Below are 22,642 nucleotides of genomic sequence, written 5' to 3' on the forward strand. Positions count from 1 at the left end.
CCGGCCCCCTGCCCCCACTGGCTACGCCACTGCTTGTGATCCAGGCTTGTGTTAGGCCATGTTGGGTAGCCAGTATTTGGAAAAAGGATTACTCGATGTGGAGTAATAATACTGAAAATGTTGTATGCAACATAGATTTGTCCTTCAGCACATCAACATTAGCATTAAAAGCATGTTTTCTATGAAGATTGGATAACAGATATTAAAAAAGATAAAGAGATGTTGGACTTGATATGGTAAGTTTTCCTACTTCAGTCGTATTTTTCTTCATTGCTCCTTTTCCTTCTTTCCTTTCAGCCATACTAGTTCCTTCCCGCACTCATTATTAGGCAATTTAATTTGAGAATTCCAACAAAAATATGATAAATGGAAATACATTTTCCACAGCCGTTTCTGCCGATGCATGACAACTACTTTTGTCTAGGGCACCCTAAATTGAAGGCTTACTGATTTTAAGTAAGCTGTACCTAATAATTTATCTGAGATTTATTGTAACTTATTTTTATGATTGAACTCTTCGTGCTATTAGTGCTTAATAAGTGTGAATAAATCTACTAATGTAGGTGTACATGTTATTGTACATGATTTTAGATATGTACTGCACAGTGTCAACACCCTGTATTATAAATATTTTTCCATACAGCTCTATTCTCCGTTGAAATCAATATTCCATTATTGACACAGATAAAGAAAGTTTACATATGCATTGTGTTATAAGACTTGCACCTGGAACTTAACTGAATGGGCTAAACGTGTTCCTTTATACCTATAAAGTATAATTGTAATTCTCAAAATTAAATATATCACAATTTTTACTTTGGATTTCAAAATCTTTACTTATAAAATGCAGTAAAAGATATCCACAGCAAGCTGCAAGGCCCCGCTAATTAGTGTATTGCTTTTCGAGTTAGTGTACTGGAAACAAAACCCTGGTTTTACCTTAAAACAAATCGATTTTTCTTGTAATAGAAACATCATATGGGGGTACTAGAGCATGCACAAATCGTAATAATGTGTAGAATATAGAAACTCTGTGGTATCTCATATGATAGTCATGGTATGCTTAGCCCGAGTCGCTCGGCCTATCTCGAACAAAATCGCGATGCGTAGCTGTTGAAAAACGAGAGGATTCGCTGTACTATCACGGCAATTTTTGACACGAAGATATAGGGATGATGACGATATGTACTGTTATACCTGGTAATATCAGTAAGCCTTAAATTGAGGGCGCCTTAGATAAGTGGTCATAATAAATGGCTGTTTCATGTTTTGATGAGAGCATTATTGTCAGGAGAATATAACTTTATATTATATTGTCACTTCTGTTTTCTCCTGACAAAATTGTTTTGAGTTCCTCTCCAAAAGTACATATTGTTGCTGTGGTCTTGTCATAAAACTGTGTGATGGTCCATATGATTCAACAAGGTGTCATGTATAAAGCCAGCTCATCAATTTCTCATTATTTGATGAGAATATCAGCAAACTTGGAAGATGGCCATTATAAACTTGTTCTTATCACTTTTATCCATTTCTGACATATTTTATCAAATTACTCATAGTAAATTTATAATGTGAAAACAAGCCTTTTTGAAGGCTAGATTTGGGACAATTTGTGGTGCTGCATCAATCTATATTCAACTATGTTAATTCATCAATGCATTGGAATTTGAATTGAAATGAATTTTGGGTGATTTTCATTTCAATGCATTGGAACTGAATTAGAATGTAAAAAAAAACATTTATTTAGCTTGGGCATGAATTGGATTGGAATTGAAATAATTGTGAGCAATGAAGAATTGAATTGGATTGGAATTGAAATCATTTTTCTGGAGATAACATTAAATTCAACCTATCCCAGTGAGCAACAAGACAACCATACAATGACACTCAAATGTGATAGCAACTTAGCAATGTAAAAATATTTATTATAAACTTCCACAATATTTCAATTATATCTTAATACTAATTATGGCGTGTCTGTCCTCTGTCCATGGCGCTATCGGTGGCGCGTGGTTCGCTAACGCGTGCTTTCGCGGATGCGATAACGCGAGGCTGCTTGGTGCGTATCGCGTGTAGGCGCTGTGGGCTCTCGCGTAGTGCTGCGGAGTACCGGACGGGCGAAAAGCGAGCATCGGAAAGTATTACAGTGACTAACAGGTGCATCTCATCGGACCAATAGGCCTATTTTAAAGACATGATTAACATACCCGTTTGCGTTCACATTTCTCCCGATTGAATTGACGGCCTACATCTAGACACTACTAAAATTTCGGTGTATTTTTGGGTCCTCCGATGTGGTTGCAGGACAGGGTTTGGAAGAGGCGAACGATGGGTTTTCAGATTATAGGGTCCGAAGTAAGCGTCACAGCTACAAAACAGAGTTGATAGTTGTGTCTTAATCATTGAGAGACATTTATATCGTATAGGTCAGGACAAGTATTATAGGTAACAGGCGTTGGGTAATATTAGAGATAGGCCTATCACGAGAACCGCCCAACCCGAGAACCGCGAAATCTAGTATAATAGATGAATGTGATAGTACTTTATCAGCCTTGATCCTTTATCACTTTGTCGTTTAGCGAAGATATACAAATTTAAACTTTTCTTTAAAATATATAACCTATTATCCATTTGTAACACAGATTTCGAATTAATTATTAGAGCATAAAAAATGTAATCAAGCTAAATGAGTCTAATGTTGATCAAAATCAAAGTCAGTTTTTAATTTCATTACACAAGCCATGCTTTGAGCTTTATTTTTCTGAAAAGCCATCATAAATTCAAAATTAGACTAACGGTTCCCAAGATATGGCTATTTTAGTATAGACCACTTGACATCATTGTTTATCAACAAAGGCGAGGGACTGGTCTATCGATTTAAAATGCACATGCCATGAGCAAACTACGATGCGTACGCACACTGCAGGGCAAAAAACAATGGAAATTGCCTTTAATTTGCGTGCATACTGCCGGGCAATGCCGTCACATGTCAAGTGGTCTATAGTTCAGAACAATAAAATACAAAGAAAGGTAAATTGGCTATACCTCAAAATCAATATTCCCAACATGCGACTAATTTTGCTTGACCACCAAATGTCAATTCCAGTTGGAATCATGCACCCTCTATGGAAGCCATGACCTTAAATCTTTCACACAGGGGGTGTAGATTTCAAATAGTCACCATTCGGGTTTAAAATTTGAAATTCACACTCCCTGTGTGGGAGATCAAGGTCATGTCTTTCAACTGGAATAGCCCATTTTTAGAACAAATTGTTCACAACATTTTTCGAAACTAGTACTGACATGTACCAACCTTAGGTGATACTATTTGATAGAATTCAAAATACACTATCAATGAATAAACTGCATGGTTTTTATAACTACCATGATATAAAATCAGCACCAAATATTATCCAATTATACAATATTTATCTGTTTAAAATGACATGGTCTCTTCCACCACATTAGTTATCACTTAATAAATTCTCTACAGTTCTATATAATAATATATATAATCAGTGATTTGTATTTCTCAAATAATGTCGATATTTGGCAACATGAAGTCAATTTCTCAATTAGGCAGATATTTGGCAGCATGAAAACTATTTCACAAATAGCAGATATTTGGCAACATGAAATTAATGGCTTCCCCCCCCCCCATCACTGGCGTCTACAGGCCTGTTAATGTAAAATCACCCTATTTTGAATCGCTCCTGTAGATTGTAATATTCTAACAATAGTGCTACATTGAACCAATCTCATATCTGCTCTGATAATCTGTTAAGCACAATCATCTATAATTGTGCTTTGAGTTCAGCACAGGGTTGCGAGACTGGGTATTTGGTTGTATTAGGCTGAGCTCTAGTTTGACGTCTTGTGGGTGATTTTCTGCTGCGAAAGATGCAGATATTCCATTATCGTCTTCAGCAACAGCTAATCTTCTGAGAAGAAAATGTTGAGAAGGACACCAAATCCCTGAACAAAGATTAGCGGAAAATCAAAGCTGAGAAGAAGTGAAAACATCATGCCTGTCATAACGGAAAATCGCTTGCAACGACGTCAAACTATTATGCCTGGCATTTAGATGTCCTGTTAAAAATTACATACGTGTAACCCCATCATGTTACACATGACAAAATCAGTTGTCAGATAAGATTGCGAAAGCCAAGTATTTTAGTAAATTTCAGATTGTTGGATTTGGCAAACAAAATTCATTTCTCCATCACACACATTTTATAGCAGCAGCATTCTTGATTCTTTGGTTGAAGTTTTAAGCTTTTGGCAGAATATCTAGCATTTGTTTGATTTTGTCATCTACGATTCCCTCAAACGGAAGTGTGTCTACCGTCAAGGCACTACACCCAGATATTCCATCTCTGAATCCATGCTTCTGAAGACACTCCAGCAGTTCCCTTGCCTGAAATTAAAGGATAAAAGAAAGAGATTTACTGCATCAGTTGATATCATTTTGCAAAATTCAATGACAGGGCATCATAGAACTCAGTTTAAAAACCTATGAAATAAAGTCTATTATAAAACTTCTTACAACCCAGAGATCACTGCATGCACCAATCAGGGAAACTCTACATAGAATAATTGCATTTTAATTTACATTCGACTGTCGACAGTACTGAGTATCAAGGCATAACACGTAAGGTGCCAAGCAGACCTGTAGCCAAGGGTGCACCCCCCCCCCATAAATCAGCAAAAGATCTGCTTTCTTTGTCAAAAATTAATTGCACAATTGGGCCAAAAATATCAAAATGTTAGATAAATATACCACAAATCATGAACTTTCTGTTAAATTTGTCTAAAATATATGTTCAAAAAATCAATGTACAGAGGGGATAAAGATCTGTTTTTGTCCAGAATGAAGATTTTCTTTTGAAAAATGTCTGCATTTAGAAAATCTGCAACCCCACAAAATATCCTGGCTACCTGGTGCTGAGGTTAAAACTCAAACCCATAGTTATCCAATGAGGGTTCTCCAACTGGATAACTGAGAAATAAAGATAAATGCACAGGTACCAAGTATAAGAAATACTTGCATAACACCTTGAAGTCAAGCTTGTTTATTTGCATATTTTTTACCTTGTCAACAGAGATTACAGCTTCTCTAAACTCAGCTTTGTCTTCCTTAGTAGGTGGAAACCCAACAGCTCTTCTCTGGTACCTGTCATGAATAGGGCACACTCTCAGCAAGTATAGTGCCATGGATAATGCAAAACCTCCCCAGTCACAGAGTCCTGCTGTGATGAGATAATCGGTAGATGTCTTGCATGCAATGGAGGCTCCCTTTGGAACAGTCTTGACAATCTTGTCAAACACCTTGCCCATGCCAACTTCATTACCGCCATCTCCTATACCTGAAATATGTAGGATAGCAATACCATAAAACTGTGTCTATTAGCATATAGAGTGCTTCTAATGAAAGCTAAATTAATCCATGCGCCATTATGGAGTTTGAGCAAATAAATTACAGATCCAAGCATATACAAACAAGTATTATTGTAAGACCAATCTATGGTTTTGGATATATATTCACCCTTGTTTCATATTAATTGAGCTTTCATCAAAAACGCTATGTATGCTTGTAGACAAGGTTTTACAGTATAATGATCAGCAAAGGTGGTGCATGGCCAGCCTTTTTAGATCTAAGAGCAGGGGGAGGAGCTCAGTACAAATGACCATATGAGGATGTGCCGCAAATATGGGTCACATGATTGGCCTTTTGGTATACCAATGACCCCTTTTTCTAAACCAGTTTTAGTATATGGATGGATTATTTTTTCCAAAAAAATAACCCCCGAACTAAATTTACCAGAAATATGGTGAAAAGTTGTAACAACATTTATGTAAAATTTGGCCGAAATGTTTTACTTTTGGTATATATGGCCAACCTCGATAGAGATGACACTATTATGTTATGTCTCCTTACCAGTTGTAAACACCAGAGGAAGTTCTGATGCCACCTCAAAAAGATAGTCTGATGAATCCACCAAATGGCTAACATCCCTGTCATGCATTGTATGATGTTTGCCATCTGACCCCTGACCTGTACGCTCTATTGCCACCAGGTGGTCATACTTGGGTGTTATACCATCATCATGTGTAAGAAAGTCCCTTGCTGATTCCATGCAAGCTGATGTGTTGGGCTGTGGATACTGCAAAACAGGGAGTTCTTCCTTTGTTAAACCTGGAAGAGGAATGGAAATCACAAATTAGATTTCAATCCCGCCTTGGCAAAAGGGTACACTACATGTCATTATAGGATGAAGGAATGTTGATATTTCTTATCAATTCTTTGACAAGTATAAACGTACTAAAGTATCACATCTTCAAAGAATTTTGCATTCAAATCCATCTTGTAACTATGACTGATAGGTGAATTGTTTGATAGACAAATCTAAATTTTTACTCATCACTATTTCTTTGCTTTCAATGGCAGGTATGCCAATTGTTCACAGATGCTTCCCAGACTAACTGCATCTACAGGTATTGGTAGTCTTGTTCCTGTAGTACAATGTGTGTATGAAAGCACCTGTGGCTGTGATCAAAATGGCATATCCTGCCATTGAAAGCTAAGAAATAGCAAGTAAAAATTTGGATTTGGGACAATCCTACAAATGCAACTCTTCAACGTCATATGTGACACAATCTGCTCCATGGGGGCCAAAGGAGGCATTTTTGACAATTGAGTTGCTATAATTATTACCTTGTAGTAACATTAGGCTATCATATACTGAAAACACAAAAGGTCTAGCATAGTTGGTTCTAAAGTTATGAGGTTTTGTGATGTGTATTTTCTTATGTATTTTATTGTTTTTCACTTCATATTTTTGCATTATCTTAGCCCCCCACGACCAGATCGTGTCACATATTACAAATGTTACAATGAGTTTAGTTTAATGCATTTTTGGCTTCCATACCTCAATCAAATTTGGCTTCAGCTATCTGGTATAAAAAGGCAAGTTATAATGAATGTAAACAAGACTTGTAAAGTCACTTCTTGAGTAATTATCACATCAAATTGTTAAGCTGCTCAGTTCATAAATCTGCTCTGACTTTACTAATCAAATTTCTGTTGGACCCATGCTTACAACAAAGCATTGATTTTTCAGAGTTTGTTAACCTGTAAATATTGTAGAACCAAGGTCAGGCAGTTGCTGAGGGATAGGGGATCTTTGATATTTTGTTCAGGTTCCCATACTATTACATGAATATCAAATACTAGTGGTAAAATGAAAGGTTGCCGGACTGATAGAGTAGCAAAATCAAAAAACTTTCACTTTCAGTCCTAGAAGGATATCACCAGCAAAAAATATTATAGGCATGTATGTGGCTTTACCATAAGGTACAACTCACAGACAAAAAATATACAGACCATTCACCTACAGGCAAAGTTCAGCATCATCTGTTAATGAGTGCCAATCATTCCATGCCCCAGTATTTCCATTTTTTTCAAAGCACAGTCTTAACATTTTGTGTATAACATACATAGGCACCATAGAGTTGATAATAATAGCCAAAACAGCTCCATGATAGCCACAAATGATGTGTGTGTGATTTGTTAGACATACACGTTTGAGAAATCAGTCCTAAAGAATTCTCAGCATACAAATCATTGGAACTTTACCTGTTGGTGAATGATCTATATATTTTATCATCTATGGTACCCTGCCATCCTGGAGCAACCAGTTGTATACATCACACAGGAACTCATACTGGATGCTCTGCTGATCCCATTGTATGCCATGCATCATTTAGCACCTGGTTAATTGGTATACCTCAGCAGAAGCCCATACATGTGTCAAATTTCAGTGATTTGTTTTTATTCAGTCTCTGTACATGTAGTGTGCAACGATAACCAACTACATACAGTTAGATGCCTGGCATCACATTTGTTATATCTGAATGGAACACGGTGTATCATGTACAGATCATGTCTTACCTCCTGCCAACAACGACTGTGCAACTTGCTTCATCAGATTGTAAAGTCCTTTTTCCACTACCAAAGTGACTTTTATCTTCAACGCTTGTAAGATGGTTGCTATTGTAATGGCCCCTGATAAACCATCATTTTCATAAGGATTTGTGCCGCCTAAAACACATGGAAATCCTGTTGTGATGAGTACTGATGATGAATGGGACATAGCTAGCGCTGATTTGAGTAAATCATCTGGAACCAGCAAGTCTTCTAGATGTCGTTTACCTTTGATAATTTAGAAAAACAAAGAACAATTTAGGCCTATATATTTCATATGCATTCATTTTTAGCTGATAAATCTGATCAATAGAGCGCATAATAGATAACTGCATTCTATAATAATAAATAATAATAATTTTAATAATAATAATTTAACAATACCAATATTTTGTAAAGCGTAAAGTGCAAGAACCTGTAAGTGCTGAGAAAAACAGTATTTACAGAGCATTGCATCAACTTTTAATAATCATGCTAGGTACAGCTGCTTAATTGATTTCAATTCATATTTTGAATATCTGCAATATTATTTATCATTTTTGTTATTTTGGATGTGGCTGCAACAATGCATTGTGTCAGTGGGGGTGTGCTGCAAAAAGTGTGGATGATTTACAGTTCAAGTGGGATGTCAGTTTGTCAGGTCGGTAAACTCTTCATAGGGTGTGTGAGGTGAAACACACTGAAAGTGGGTGTGCAAGGTGGACACGGAGTGAAAGTGGATGAAATGTTAAATGTTACGAGATGAAATATTAAATGTTACAATATTGCTTAAAGTGGTTGATGAAACTACCAGATAACATTGTCCTTGCACATAAGTACTTAACCAGTGTCTTAAATAGTCACCCACCCATCCATCACCTATTTTGGAACAGTATAATGCCTTTTGACAGATGCTAAATGATATTTATAGTTGTTGTAAAAGTTTCATTATTAAAATCACAAAATGAAGGCCTAGTCCTCTACTAAAGCCTGCATAATGATTGTAAGGTCAAATCCAGATGGGCAATACAAATTAAGTATAATAATGAAATAACAGATGAATTTCAAGTTCTAACAAAGTCACTATGAATCATATCAACTTACCTGGATCATCAAAGACAAGTTGCTCAAGTTGTTTAATTTTGTTGACAGTAGCCTCTGATGCCACACTGGCTTGGAATGGTTCCTCCATCAATGAGATGACCTTGGGTAGGTCTGTTGGGTCTGTTATGTTGATTGGATATTTACTCAGATCCATAGGCATGTCAGAAATGTACATTCCACCTGGGCAATGTGTGAATGCTAAAGGTGGTTCTAGAAATCAAACAAAGAAAAAAGTATAATGTATAATATACATTTGTACCTGTTGCAATTATTGGCAAAAGTCCGATATCGACTGATAAAAGTTGATTTAGTGGTAAATAAATACTTATTACAACTGAGAAGCCAACAAGCTTCTAGAAGCACAGATGAATTATTTTGATTGATAATTATTGCAGAGTCATGGTAAATACAACAAAATTACATCCGTTAGTACATCATCAAACAAGAATCTGACAAAATCAGTGAAATTCTACCATAATTTAGGCAATGAACTGGATAGAAGTTTGAGTCATAATAATGTCTCATTAATAATAATAATAATGTCCATGCAATTTAGCGATCATCACTGACATGACTGATGCAAAAAATTTTGTCAATTTATCATTGAAAAATTGGAAGGGACATTTATTAGAGGGGTGATTTAATACAAACAATACAGTAAATGGTTGACTCCATTTGATATCAACACTCACTTTACAGGAGAATAAGGCCATGCCTTTGATAGGGGTGCATGGATTTCATTGAAATTAGCCATGATTATACTGTTAAATCTAGGCTACAATATAAAAGTTATTTGATGAATAAGTACAGGTTTGGTATGTCAGAAATGGTGAAAAACTGAAGCTGAAAGTTTAGTAAGCATTACATTTTAGCTTTAGATAATCTCCATAAAAATGTTTTTAAGATGTGGTTGTCCAACTGCTTACTCAGGATAAATATTTTGTTCCTATTTGAGCTCGCTGACATATCTTGGCACTTCGAAACAAAATAAAACATGTTTTATATGAGAAGAAAACATTGAAGGGTTCAACAGACACACAAATGTTAGTGACCCTTAAGGGATCTGATATTAACGATTAGGGACGTTTTCACATATTTTTGTGGGAGCTGAGAGTACACCAGACATATCAAATTGCATTCTGAATACGAGGAATGTCCTTCTGATATCAAATAATTTAAATTTTGTGAAATTCTAGATATAATACAAATTTTATGACCATTTATTAAAACTTGATATTTTTAAATTTTTGATATTTAACAGACCTGGAAGTAAACTTTATAAATCTAATGATATATACGTAAAGTGTATGTAGCTGGGATGAAAAGCCGATGATCAATTGAAAATTTTGACCTTTCATATTGAAGATGTACAATTTTTTTCCCAAAAAGACCTACATTTTTTTCTTGTGTTTTGGGGGAAAAATCCATATCTTCAATACGAAAGGTCAAATTTTTCAGTTGATCGTCGGCTTTTCATCCCAGCTACATACACTTTACGTACATGTCATTAGATTTATAAAGTTTACTCGAGGACTGTTTGATATCAAAAATATCAATTTTTAATCATTTGCCATCAAATGTGTATTACATCGCAAATTTCAAAAAATCAAAATTATTTGATATCAGAAGGACATTCTTCGTATTCAGAATGCAATTCGATATGTCTGATGTGCTCTCACTTCCCACAAAAAATACTGTCCAAATGTTCATACCCCAGCCCTTAATGACCCTCGTATAACTAGCATTGTATCTTACTTGAACAAAGAACTGCTTCTACACCTGTTGCACCACAAGACCAAAACACAGCAATATCATCACCATGAAAACTGGTGCAATCCCCATATAGTCAGGTTTTGCTAAATCTTCAATGCCTATTTTAGCTAATGATTGAAATTTAACAAAACAATAAGATTGCTTAGTTTCAAAACATAGAGCCTCATGGAGCCACATCATGTATCACAATCTGACACTGAAGATGGTATCATGATTTATATGGAACCTTGATCTGGGTTTCTGACAACTGCAAACAAGAAAAAAGTACATGAGTATTAAACAGTCTTACTAGCAGAAAGGACTGCCTCAAGGCCTGTCACGCCACATGACCAGAAGACTGCGATGTCATCTGAATGGAACTGATTGGGATCCCCATAGTCTGGCTTCAAAACATCTGAAATACCTATGGCACCTGAAAGGAATATACAAAGTATATACCATACCATACTGAAACCAATAATGAAAAGTATAATAATATTATACTTTCAGCTACTACTTAGAAAGAAAAACTAACATTGCATTGAATCATTATATTCATTACCCAAAACAATTGAAATGTTCTATTTAGCATGTTTAAGGTTATAATAAGACATACGAAACTGTCAGGTCAGTGTTCAAAAGTTTGGTTTTGTAATATGAAAACTCCAAATTATAATTATCTACAAACCTGATGAATCTCTTCACATGTTTAAGGTTATTAATTATTTTAAACTGTTGTGATTTGGTAGTTCACAGCATCTTACTTAATGGTAGTGAGCTTTGGCAAAAACTGCATTGCTCAATTCATAGCGAAAGCGTGTAGAAGAATTAAAATATCACAGATATACTTTTATAGGTGCTGCGGTTCTTGAGTTACGTTGTAAGGAGGGCTGAAACAACAACACTTTTGTAAAACGTACATAACTCATTAACAACAATAAATTAAGCAAGTTTGCAAAGTATACGATTTGTAGAATAAACTTTTGCTAGATCTAGATAATGAAAATCGATTTTTAGGTTGCTTCGACCAACAATACCTCGTCTACCCTTAATACTTGTTTATATATTATATTGACTCCTTCCAAAGGACATAAGAACGGATGTGTGCTCATCACTACAAGAAATAGTGCAATCTTTACAAACCTGGGTTTCCAATGTGAATAGGTGCACCATGGACATCACTCATTGGGTGTGTCACTCCGAAGGCTTTCTCCACTAATTGGCGTGGTATAGGTCGCATTGAAACTACTTGGTAACAGTCAAATTCGCCTACTGCATGACACTTGATATTTGTCTTAAAATGTAAAACACAGTAATTAATAATGTTACTAAAATACTTTTGTGGTGAAGCATATCTACTCTGGCTAAACTTGCATGCAAAAACATTAAAATACTGCTTACTTCACATACAGTATTATTGTGGCAATACAAAACACAGACTGTAGTACAATTAAGCACTGTCGTACTACAAATGGGAGGGTAAATTAAGGGCTGTGGAATGTACTCATCTGCCGGTAGATTCCAGAAAAGCTTCCCCATCGTTTGTCATGTGACCAATCAGATGCCTGATGAAGTTCGGAGTTACCAGACGCAACTGTCGCATGCAAGTTGCAAATTTTATTTCCAGAATTCGATTTAAATTTACCTTATATGTTATTTACTGGATGACTATTCTACACCGAATATTTTTAATTAGTTCAATATAGGCCCTACTAAGTCTACAGCCCCATATCATGCATAGCCTAATATCCAATATAGCGAAATGTACACTTGAAAGAGTGTTCACTACCTAGGTAGAGTGAAAATGCAAAATATGCCTACATTAGTTTCAACACAATTTTAGTTTGGGGCCTATGGGTGTTCTACGGGAGACCATCATGCACTGAGCCAACTATGATAATAGTTGTTTCTTTTTTGCACGGCTTGGTCCTTTCTGCTGTGGAGCCTGGGTTGATATGAGTTCAGAATCTGATTTCTTATTTACAATGTTATTGATAGTCCTATAAACATAATTATTATATCAGAGAAGATACTCTGTTACATAATGAAATATTGTCACTAATTTAAATTGTTATCACGTAGGCATAGGCCTATTATTATAGTTGTTCCAACAAAATTCTTTTAACATCATCTTTTACCAATATTTTTGTAGGCCTAAAGAAAACAAAAACAACAATTAGCCAATTTCTTAAAGAGAAATGTGCACAGCAAAACAAACGCGCGCAGCAGCTATGAGATATTTTGGGCCCTGTGCTGTGCATTCCACCCCCAGCGGTGTTTGCTGTCGTAATGAGTTAGGACTTACGCGAAAGCGCCGGGTGTGACATGGGTGTGACAGGATGTGTAAATGGTTGGGTGTGAAAGTGACGGGCACAGCGTCATCATCCTATATCTTTGTGTCAAAAATTGCCGTGCTATCACTCTTTCTTCAAAAGCTACGCATGGCGATTTTGTTCGAGATAGGCCGAGCGACTCAGGCTAAGCATATTAAGTACACGATATGAGATACCGCAGCGTTTCCATTCATACACGTTTATGCAATCTGTGCATGCTCAGTACCCCATATAGTGTTGCCATTACAAGAAAATTTGATTTGTTATCAGGTAAAATGCAGGATTTGTTTCCAATACACTAACTGGAAATGCAATACACTAATAAGCGGGGATTGCTGTTTGGTGTGGATATATTTTACTGCATTTTCACCATAAAGATTTTAAATCGTGCATCACAATTGTGATATATTAAACTGTTTGAGAATATTATTTATGAAAAGAACGAAATGAAAGCCCATTCAGCTAAGACCAAAGTTCGGAAAGGCGAGGTCTCTTATTAGTGAAATACCATTCGCCCGTCGATCATCAAATAATTTTGATTTTTTTGAAATTCGCAATGTAATACACATTTTATGGCAAATCATTAAAAATTGATATTTTTGATATTTAACGTACTCAAAGTAAACTTTATAAATCTGATGATTTATACTTAAAGTGTATGTAGGTGGGATGAAAAGCCGATGATCAATTGAAAATTTTGACCTTTCATACTGAAGATATGGATTTTTTTCAAAAAAAACAAAAAAAAATTAGGTCTTTTGGGGAAAAAAATCCATATCTTCAATATGAAAGGTCAAAAGTTTCAATTGATCGTCAGCTTTTCCTCCCAGCTACATACACTTTAAGAATATATCATTAGATTTATAAAATTTACTTCAAAGACTGTTATATATCAAAAATGTGAAAAATATCAAATTTTAATAATTTGTCATAAAATTTGTATTATATCATGAATTTCAAAAAATGAAAATTATTTGATATCAGAAAGACCTTCTTCGTAATCAGAATGCAATTCGATATGTCTGATGTGCTCTCATGTCCCACCAAAAATACTGTCGAAACGCTTAAAACGCTCATTCCAGTTCCCTTAATACAAAATTGCTGTTATCCTACAAGCACAATGAACTGATTCAAATTGGGTGTTAACATTACAAATACTGTATTGTTTGTAATAAACGCCCCGGGGTGTTGCATTTTTCCAAAAGGGGGCGTTTATTGAAAGTGAATTGTCAATGAAAAAACTTAAAAATCAGGTTCAATTTCCCGATGGTGCTCCTGTAAAAAGGAGGGGTTTATGGCTATACTAATGTTGTTTCTATGGCGCCGCCCACAGATATATAGTAGAAAATTACATTTCTACCATATAGTAGACCTAAAAGGCATTTTCATTCATTTCGTATTTAAGCGTTAATTCCCACTGTATACTTTACTTGCGTCCAAAACATATTAGTAAACAGTAATAACATCACACAAAACTCATGGTCTTTGGTACTAATCATGTTCTCAACAAATTTGATGATATTTCACTTTCTCATGCAAATAATGATATTGAAAAGGTTGAAACATTTAAGTATTTGGGTGTTGTACTTGACCCAAAATTAAGTTGGAATGATCATGTAACCTTTGTATCAAATAATATCTCCAAGCGTATTGGTATTATTTGTAGAGTAAAATATTATCTTCCTCCTAAAACTTTAAATATGCTTGCCAATGCACTTGTAATGCCCCATTTTGACTATTGTAGTACTGTATGGTCAAACTGTAATGCTGATTTATCCAACTCTCTCCAGATTCTTCACAATAGACTTGCTAGATTTCTGCTCAATGCCGACATTAGAACTCCTATAGTTGATTTAATGCATTCTCTAAATTGGTTTAAACTTGATAAAAGATGGGAAAACCATCTCCTCATTGTAGTTTTTAAATGTCTGAAAGGTCTTGCTCCAAATTATCTGAGTTCCAAATTTTCATTTACAGAGTCTATGCATGGTAAATCTACGCGTAGTCAAATTTCTAAAACCTTTATTGTCCCACTTTGGAGCAATAATCAGGGTAAGCGTACTTTTCATTATAGAGGTGCCAAGGCATGGAACAAACTTCCACCTGATGTACGAAGTAATTATGAGTCAGTGAACCTTCATATGTTTAACAATGTATTTGCTCAATGTTCTATTTAACATGTTTTCTTAAAAAGTCTGGATATTTCTATCCTTGTAAAAAGTTTTCTTCTAGAGTATATATTGATCATAACAAAGTAATGAGTGAGTGATGAGTGTACAGGGGTGTGTGTGTCTAGGGGTGAGGGTGTGTAAGTTTGATAGATGGGATGAAAAGTCAGGGAGTGTCAGAAAGAGGGGTGAGGGAGAGAGAGAGAGAGAGCGGGAGAGAGGGATAGCGAGAGAGAAAGAGAGAGGAGAGAGAGAGGAGAGAGAGAGCGAGAGGATCAGTTTTATCTTTAGTCTGGTATGTGTATTTTCAGATCCATTTTATACCACTGTTTTTTAGGTTGTGTTGTTATATGTTTTCCTTGTTTCCATTATTTCTGTATTAGAAAGTATAAGCTTTGTTTTGATTATCATGTTATTTATTAAGTATTGTATATTTTGTAATTAAGTGCAGGGCCTTCTTGGAGATCAGTACAAGATACTGAAGAGGTTACCCTGGATAAAGAAAGAATAAATCAATCAATCAATCAAAACCAAGTTAGTTGTGTTATTTATTCTAAGCACATAGGGGGCCTACTTTTAAAAGTCCACCACCACATCTGGAATAATGAACTACATAATTGAGTTATGTGACCCAGGGCATGTCAGTCCAGACACCACATAAAGTCCAGACAAGTATACAAGTATACAGGACAGTGTGATCTATAAGGACAAGGTTGCCAGTTGACCAGGCCAACGATTGTGGACCTTTAAGCGAAACAGATGCGAAGTAAATCTAGCAAGACTCAAAATAACAGCAATTTGCAATTCCAAGACAATACTGGGCCCCCTCCATAGAGGGCGCCCCAAAAAGATCAACTAGCAAACACCAAACAGAGTCACACTTGAGAAAGACAAATGACTGCAAGGGATTCCTAAGACTACTGGAAAAGAAAAGTCTACAAAAGGATCATCTCAGCTAGGTCTATAAAAGGGTATCTACAAAAGGGTCTCAGAGATGCCGCCTTCTTCTCCTGTTAAGGACATTAGTATCCACCGCATAGTTCAAACCATCACTATTTACCATATGTGACTCCTCGCCACAACTGAGCCCGGATGTCGCCAATCATCATTTTTGAGATATTCAACCAAAATATTCTGCTTGAAATTAGCTTTAAAATGATGTATATCATGTCTATAGTACTTGACATTTAAGTAGTGAAAAATCAATAAAACAGTCAATAAATCCTTTCTTTCCTATTGTTTATTGTTAAATTCGATGGAGCATATCTCAATAGTGGCACTGGCGACATCCGGGCTCAGTTGTGGCGAGGAGTCACATATATGTTACCTTAAATGTGGACACATCACAGCCTTGCTCCAAACATCTCAAAGGTATGTGACTTTGAATCAATGCAAGATCAAATGAATATGAACATCCCACATAAAATGATACAAAATTGTTAACCTTTTTACCAAAGTCCAGTAGATCCTTCACCTCTTTTGTTTCTATTCCATTTGTATAAACTTTGTATCTTGGTAAATCTGACCTGTAATTGTCATACAATAAATGTAATGTATACAAAATTATACTTACTGTATACATAGAAACATTACACTTCTGTTCTAAATATCTGAGAGGAATATCAGCTTGGAGTAATGCCTTATCAAATGAAAATGAACAGCCCAAATAGAAGAAAACAAAATCATCCATTTTGTCACCATAACTCAATAAATTTATTGCTTCTAGCCTTTCCATGCCATTTTCAAATACTCTGTACCTTGGCAGATCAGTTCTGAAAAGTTGCAAAAGAGAGATGAGATGATAGATGATGCAGAATTGTATGTATTGCATACACAGGATAGACACTTTAGAGTCATGCAGTGAAGTCATGCTTGTTTTTGTTTTTTTTAACAAATTGCCCATCAGGGGACATTAGCAGTCTATTGCAATTTAAGGGGGTGGGGAGTAGAATGCTATGTTGCCATAAACACCTGCATAAACTACCAGCTGATATAAATAAATAAATAAATAAATGTTGGTATTTATACAAGGTGAAGACGAGTTGTTTCACGCCAAACATAATGATGTCACTCATTTTGCGTGAGACTCACGGCCAATGCGTGGGAGTTTACAGCCCTGGTGCTGACCCATGTGATATCGTGTCATATCACAAGGGTAAGAACCAATAAGATTGCAGGGCCGTTCTCAAGTGTTTAAGAATGTATTATACATGTAGTGTCAATTATGGCATCTCACATCGTATGGTATCCTACTATGCATTGTATGCACTGTCCATACAAAGTCCCACTCTGTTTCACATTGCTCACCTTATATCAGAATCCTGTGCAATTTTCGGAGCTGAAAATTGTCCCACATTCGACTGGAAGACGATAGGTAATGGGCCAGAGTTAGCGCAGCAAAACTCAGCAAAATTTGATGCAATTGACTTGTGAAGCATTGTCAGATTAGCTTGAAGATACCCTGTAAACAAAGAAATTGAATATTTGACCTACATCTGCTTTACAAATTAATCAATTAGCTCAAATAAGTCATTTCCAATGGGCTATTCCAGTTAATATCTATACACCCTGTATGGAAGACATGACATTAATCTCCTACATAGACATGTAGAGGGTGTAGATTTCAAAAGGAATCACCCATTCATGTAACCTATTTGACATTCACACTCCCTGTGTTGAAGATTAACATCATGTCTACCACAGGGGGTGTATGAATTTCAACTGGAATTACAGCTCAAAACAATCTGATAAAGGCAAAATCAGACGTAAGAATGATGATAGAATAAAACTGCATAGGATACCATGACTGACAATAACCCGGTACCTGTGAATTCCACCCCTACAATTTACACTTTTAATGCAGTTTAAATAAAACATTTGTTGCCATCTTTACTGCACCTTTACAAACACCAGCAGTAGCCTCCTTGAATTCATATCCCTGGCGGAAATATTGACGCACATCAATAGGTGGTGCATTCTCCATCCATTCTTGGTAACCACCGACTCTCTTGGTACCATGATCACTCATTCCACTTGCTGTCATCCTTGGTCTCAGCTTGAGTAATCACAATTGCACTGCAATGAAAAGTTAAGTGTAACTGTCAAGAAATGTGTAGTTGTTGAAAAATTGCCACACTAGTTAAACTGCGGTAAGTGGGGTTACTCCACACAGTGGCGTAACTAGGGTTGGTAGTGCCCGGGGCAAGAAACAAAAGCAAGCGCCCCTACCCCCACCGGAGAATATCTTGACGCGGGCAGTGGCGTAGCTAGGGGTTGTGGCGCCCAGGGCTAAGGATGCAATAATGCCCCCTCCCAATTCTTGAAAGAATTGCGCACGGAGCACATGAAATTAAGGCCTACCACTAATTAATTTTGGTTATCAGAAGTTGAAATTCGGTCTTAAAATGTTCTTTCAATTGGCTTTGTGCTGAAATGTGTGCGAAGCGCGCGAAAATTTGGACTTTCATCGCTTGGAGGGGCGCAGAATCGATGCTGAATTCGTCAATTTGGCGCCCCCTAAGGGTGGCGTCTGGGGCACGTTGCACATCTTACTATCAAGTGCACACATTTTGAGTGTTTATTCGCAAGAAGTACAATTTGTGTCCTCCTTTCCTGTTTATAAACAGACAGGTAGACAAAAGACCTGTCAGAGCTGTTCCCGATATCCAAACACTCAAGTATCATCAGGACAACAACATTATGATTCACACATGGGCTGATTGGCACAAGAATGAACACCATATTTAATAACGGAACTGAGGGAATGGTTTCATCCGGCACCATCTCTTATACATGTACTACATAACAAATGACAGATTATCAATAAACTAATCGTTATTTAGACTTAGAGGCAACCTGATCAATTTGGAATTCAGAAAAAAATCTGGAAATCAGAAACTCGATTTTTTTTTAAATACCATTTTGACAAATTCATAATTTATTTCTGTGAGACAGAATGACAAGGTGGTTACTCCTCCATCCGATGAATGGTTGCTGGAGCAATTGCTGAATAGGGTGCAACTCTACTAGTCTTATTATAAGACTGCCCTATCCCAAACCTAAACCCTAACCCTAAACTCCGTAAACGTGGACTGGACTCAAGTCTAGCAAGTTGCACCCTATTCGGTAACTGTACCCCATAAATGTATTAGCAGAGCCACCATCTCCGGGTCAATTTATTTACTTTTATCACTTATTTGTGTTATCGCACAAAGCAAACAAATAAGGGACATGTTTAGTGGAGCCAACACCTCCGGTTCAAAGGTTAATTTATGAATGATAACTGGCACAAGTCTTTATCAACATTTTGCTAATGCTTATCAACAGCCTTCCACATGCTTCTTTGTCCAGTTTGCCATCAACATTTAGAAGCAAACCAGTTCAGACCCAGAACACCATCATGTCAGTTTAAGTGAATATTTTGTTGGATTTGGACTACTAACAGGCTGAGTCAAAAATGTGACCAGCTCCAACAAAACCCGGAACAAGTCGCCAGGAATGTTTTTGAGTTGTAGGCCTTTAAAGATGACATTCCCATTGAAACAATCAAATTTTGGAATTCTTAATTTCATGGTATTTGACCTTTCAAATCTTTGAAAGTTCTTATTAAAAAGAGGTTTATTTAATCAATAATTAACAGTTGAACAATGATAATCCTTATTCAACTAATTAGCACATTTCTCAGACTAGCAATTTTGAAAAAATATCAATAATCAAGGTATCATTAATTTACAAAATTATCTATACCTTGAAAAGTATTGATGCTACGTATATAATTTTGGAATCATTTTGAAGATTATTGTCCCGTGTTTACATGTTTATTCAAATCATGATATGTCAAATATGCAACTTGTTCTTGGTTTTGTTGGAACGGGTCACAAATAAGTAAGCTCATGTTTGAGGAGCTGTAACTAGACATCTGTAAGGAATCTGCTGTATGATTTGATTTTATTTGATTTGTTCGGGTTTTGACAACCCTGGATAACCCAAGAAAGCCTCTATTGAAGCTTATTTCTATTGGTTTTTTTTCCATATACTCGGTTAGTTTTGTGGGGTTCATTATCTAACCCCAACGGTTTTAGCTTGTATTTATATTATTTATCAACATAGGCCTATTTGTTTGTGATATTTCAAGCGTTTTAAAATTTCAAAATAATCCCATTCAATTACACGGTTGCGATGAAAATTTACTGAATTTAGGGACTGCACGTCATACACCACCTGGTTTTATATCAATTTTAAATTTAGCCTGAATCGGTAAATATGGTACCTCTCGCCCTTTTTTAGGTCAAGGCTGTTTTTACTTTTACCATTATGCAGCGAACCATTGTTGAAGCTATTTCACATACATACGGGTCAGTCCATGTCGAAACAGATTGAGTGTACACCCACCCTCTTCGATTTTGCTCTCCTTTGGCTCAGGGGTACCTTTCATGGATCCCTAGGTGAGGTCACAAGAAAAAATTCAAATTCCATTTCGCTTTGAATGGCGGGCAATCAAAGTTTGGCGACCTCGACCAAAATTGTGAATTTAAGGGTCCAAATGACAAAGTGCTCTCTTTGAGGGCACTTTCTTCTTAATTTAATCAGTTGTGATCCTCTTTTGAATGTGGTCACTCACTGGCTGTGTCTGAAATACCTAATGCCAAAAAGATAGATTTCGGAATTTCGTTGGGATTTCAGAGGGGTCAAAATCAGCACTTCGTACTGTTCAATCAAATTATCTTGATTTTGAAGGACCCATGATAATGTCACAGTGCACTTATAGGTCCTAATTATGTTCAGAATGGATTAACCATATGCCAATGTCTATGAGCAATTCAAAAAAAAGATAAATTTCTAGACCCCTACAGAATTTTAGGCCACCCCTAAAGTGGTTCAGCCACAAATGGCACTTAAAGTCGGCAAATTTTGACCCCTAATAACTTTAGGTGTACACCAGATATGAATTTCTAGTCTTTTGCATCTGAAAGAATGTAGTTTAATGTTACTAGGAACATAAGATTTGTTTTGTATTTTTGTGTTTTAGTATTAAGTTGACGCTTTCAAAAATAGTCATTTTTGCCTAACATACCATGCATACAGGATACGGTACAAAATGCCAATTTTAGTATGATATTTTTTTATATTTTTGATCACTTTATAGCCATTTGTATTATTTATCCTGATATTTCAAGTTGCTCTTGAGTCAAGTAATAAGAAAAACTACTTTCTAATCCTCTGTATGGATTTTTAAGGGGTCAAAAATGCACTTCCTGGCAACGATGCACATGCAAAGTACAGGTTATGGGGGTCAAATTTTCAGAATGCTCCCAATTATGTCAAGTAATATATCAAATTACTCGTATGGTCATGAGGATTCCAAAATGTATAGTTTGTTATGTGTCAGACCTTTCAGGAGGGCGCTCTGACGAAAAATGTTCATAGGTCAACGACCTTTTTGAAAGTATCAAAGCACAAAAAATACAAAACAAATCTTATGTTCCTAGTAACATAAGACTACATTCTTTCAGATGCAAAAGACTAGAAATTCATATCTGGTGTACACCTAAAGTTATTAGGTGTCAAAATTTGCCGATTTTAAGCACCATTTGTGGCTGAACCACTTTAGGGGGGCCTAAAATTCTGTAGGGGGTCTAGAAATTTCTCTTTTTGAATTGCTCATAGACATTGGCACATGGTTAATCCATTCTGAACATAATTAGGACCTATAAGTGCACTGTGGCATTATCATGGGTCCTTCAAAATCAAAGATAATTTGATTGAACAGTATGAAGTGCTGATTTTGACCCCTCTGAAATCCCAACGAAATTCAAATCAATCTTTTTGGCATTAGGCATTTCAGACACAGCCAGTGAGTGACCACATTCAAAAAGAGGGTCACAACTGATTTAATTAAGAAGAAAATGCCTCTCAAAGAGAGCGCTTTGTCATTTGGACACCTTAAATTCCCAATTTTGGTCAAGGTCGCCAAACTTTGATGGCCCGCCATTCGGAAACGAAATTGAATTTGAATTTTTTCTTGTGACCTCACCTAGGGGTCCATGAAAGGTACCCCTGAGCCAAAGGAGAGCATAATCCAAGAGGGTGGGTGTACACTCAGTCTGTTTTGACATGGACTGACCCATACATACAAAACAATTTAGAGAAAGAATGAGGCCATATACTATTTAAATATCTTTTGTTGATTTCGAATGATAATGTCATGAAGTCGTAAATTTTTAGGTCACATTCCTAAAACCAAAACAATTCATTGCGATGCAGATATTTCCCGACTTACGCAATTTCATCATCACATCAGTGTCTTTATTATTTGTTTGAAA

General features: G+C 36.1%; 1 protein-coding gene across 4 annotated transcripts in view; it reads right to left on the bottom strand.

Moving 5' to 3' along the window:
- Positions 1 to 2,130: 2,130 nt before the first annotated feature.
- LOC140152984 (D-glutamate cyclase, mitochondrial-like) overlaps positions 2,131 to 22,642 on the bottom strand; it is a 28,963-nt gene continuing 8,451 nt past the window's right edge. The window contains exons 2-11 of one of the 4 annotated variants that reach the window (XM_072175554.1): positions 18,219 to 18,395; positions 17,628 to 17,781; positions 16,648 to 16,846; positions 11,963 to 12,113; positions 11,130 to 11,252; positions 9,068 to 9,277; positions 7,952 to 8,212; positions 5,939 to 6,196; positions 5,092 to 5,366; positions 2,131 to 4,417 (exon numbers count right to left, since the gene is read on the bottom strand). In XM_072175554.1, the coding sequence (XP_072031655.1) occupies positions 4,271 to 4,417; positions 5,092 to 5,366; positions 5,939 to 6,196; positions 7,952 to 8,212; positions 9,068 to 9,277; positions 11,130 to 11,252; positions 11,963 to 12,113; positions 16,648 to 16,846; positions 17,628 to 17,781; positions 18,219 to 18,363 (1,923 nt within the window). In that variant the 5' untranslated portion in view covers positions 18,364 to 18,395 and the 3' untranslated portion in view covers positions 2,131 to 4,270. Of the gene's footprint in view, positions 4,418 to 5,091; positions 5,367 to 5,938; positions 6,197 to 7,951; positions 8,213 to 9,067; positions 9,278 to 11,129; positions 11,253 to 11,962; positions 12,114 to 16,647; positions 16,847 to 16,893; positions 17,093 to 17,627; positions 17,782 to 18,218; positions 18,396 to 22,642 lie in introns of all 4 variants that reach the window. The other 3 variants (XM_072175553.1, XM_072175555.1, XM_072175556.1) reach the window with 3 other exon arrangements.

The sequence above is a fragment of the Amphiura filiformis genome, chromosome 5 (genome assembly GCF_039555335.1).
Source record: "Amphiura filiformis chromosome 5, Afil_fr2py, whole genome shotgun sequence".
Lineage (NCBI taxonomy): Eukaryota > Metazoa > Echinodermata > Ophiuroidea > Amphilepidida > Amphiuridae > Amphiura > Amphiura filiformis.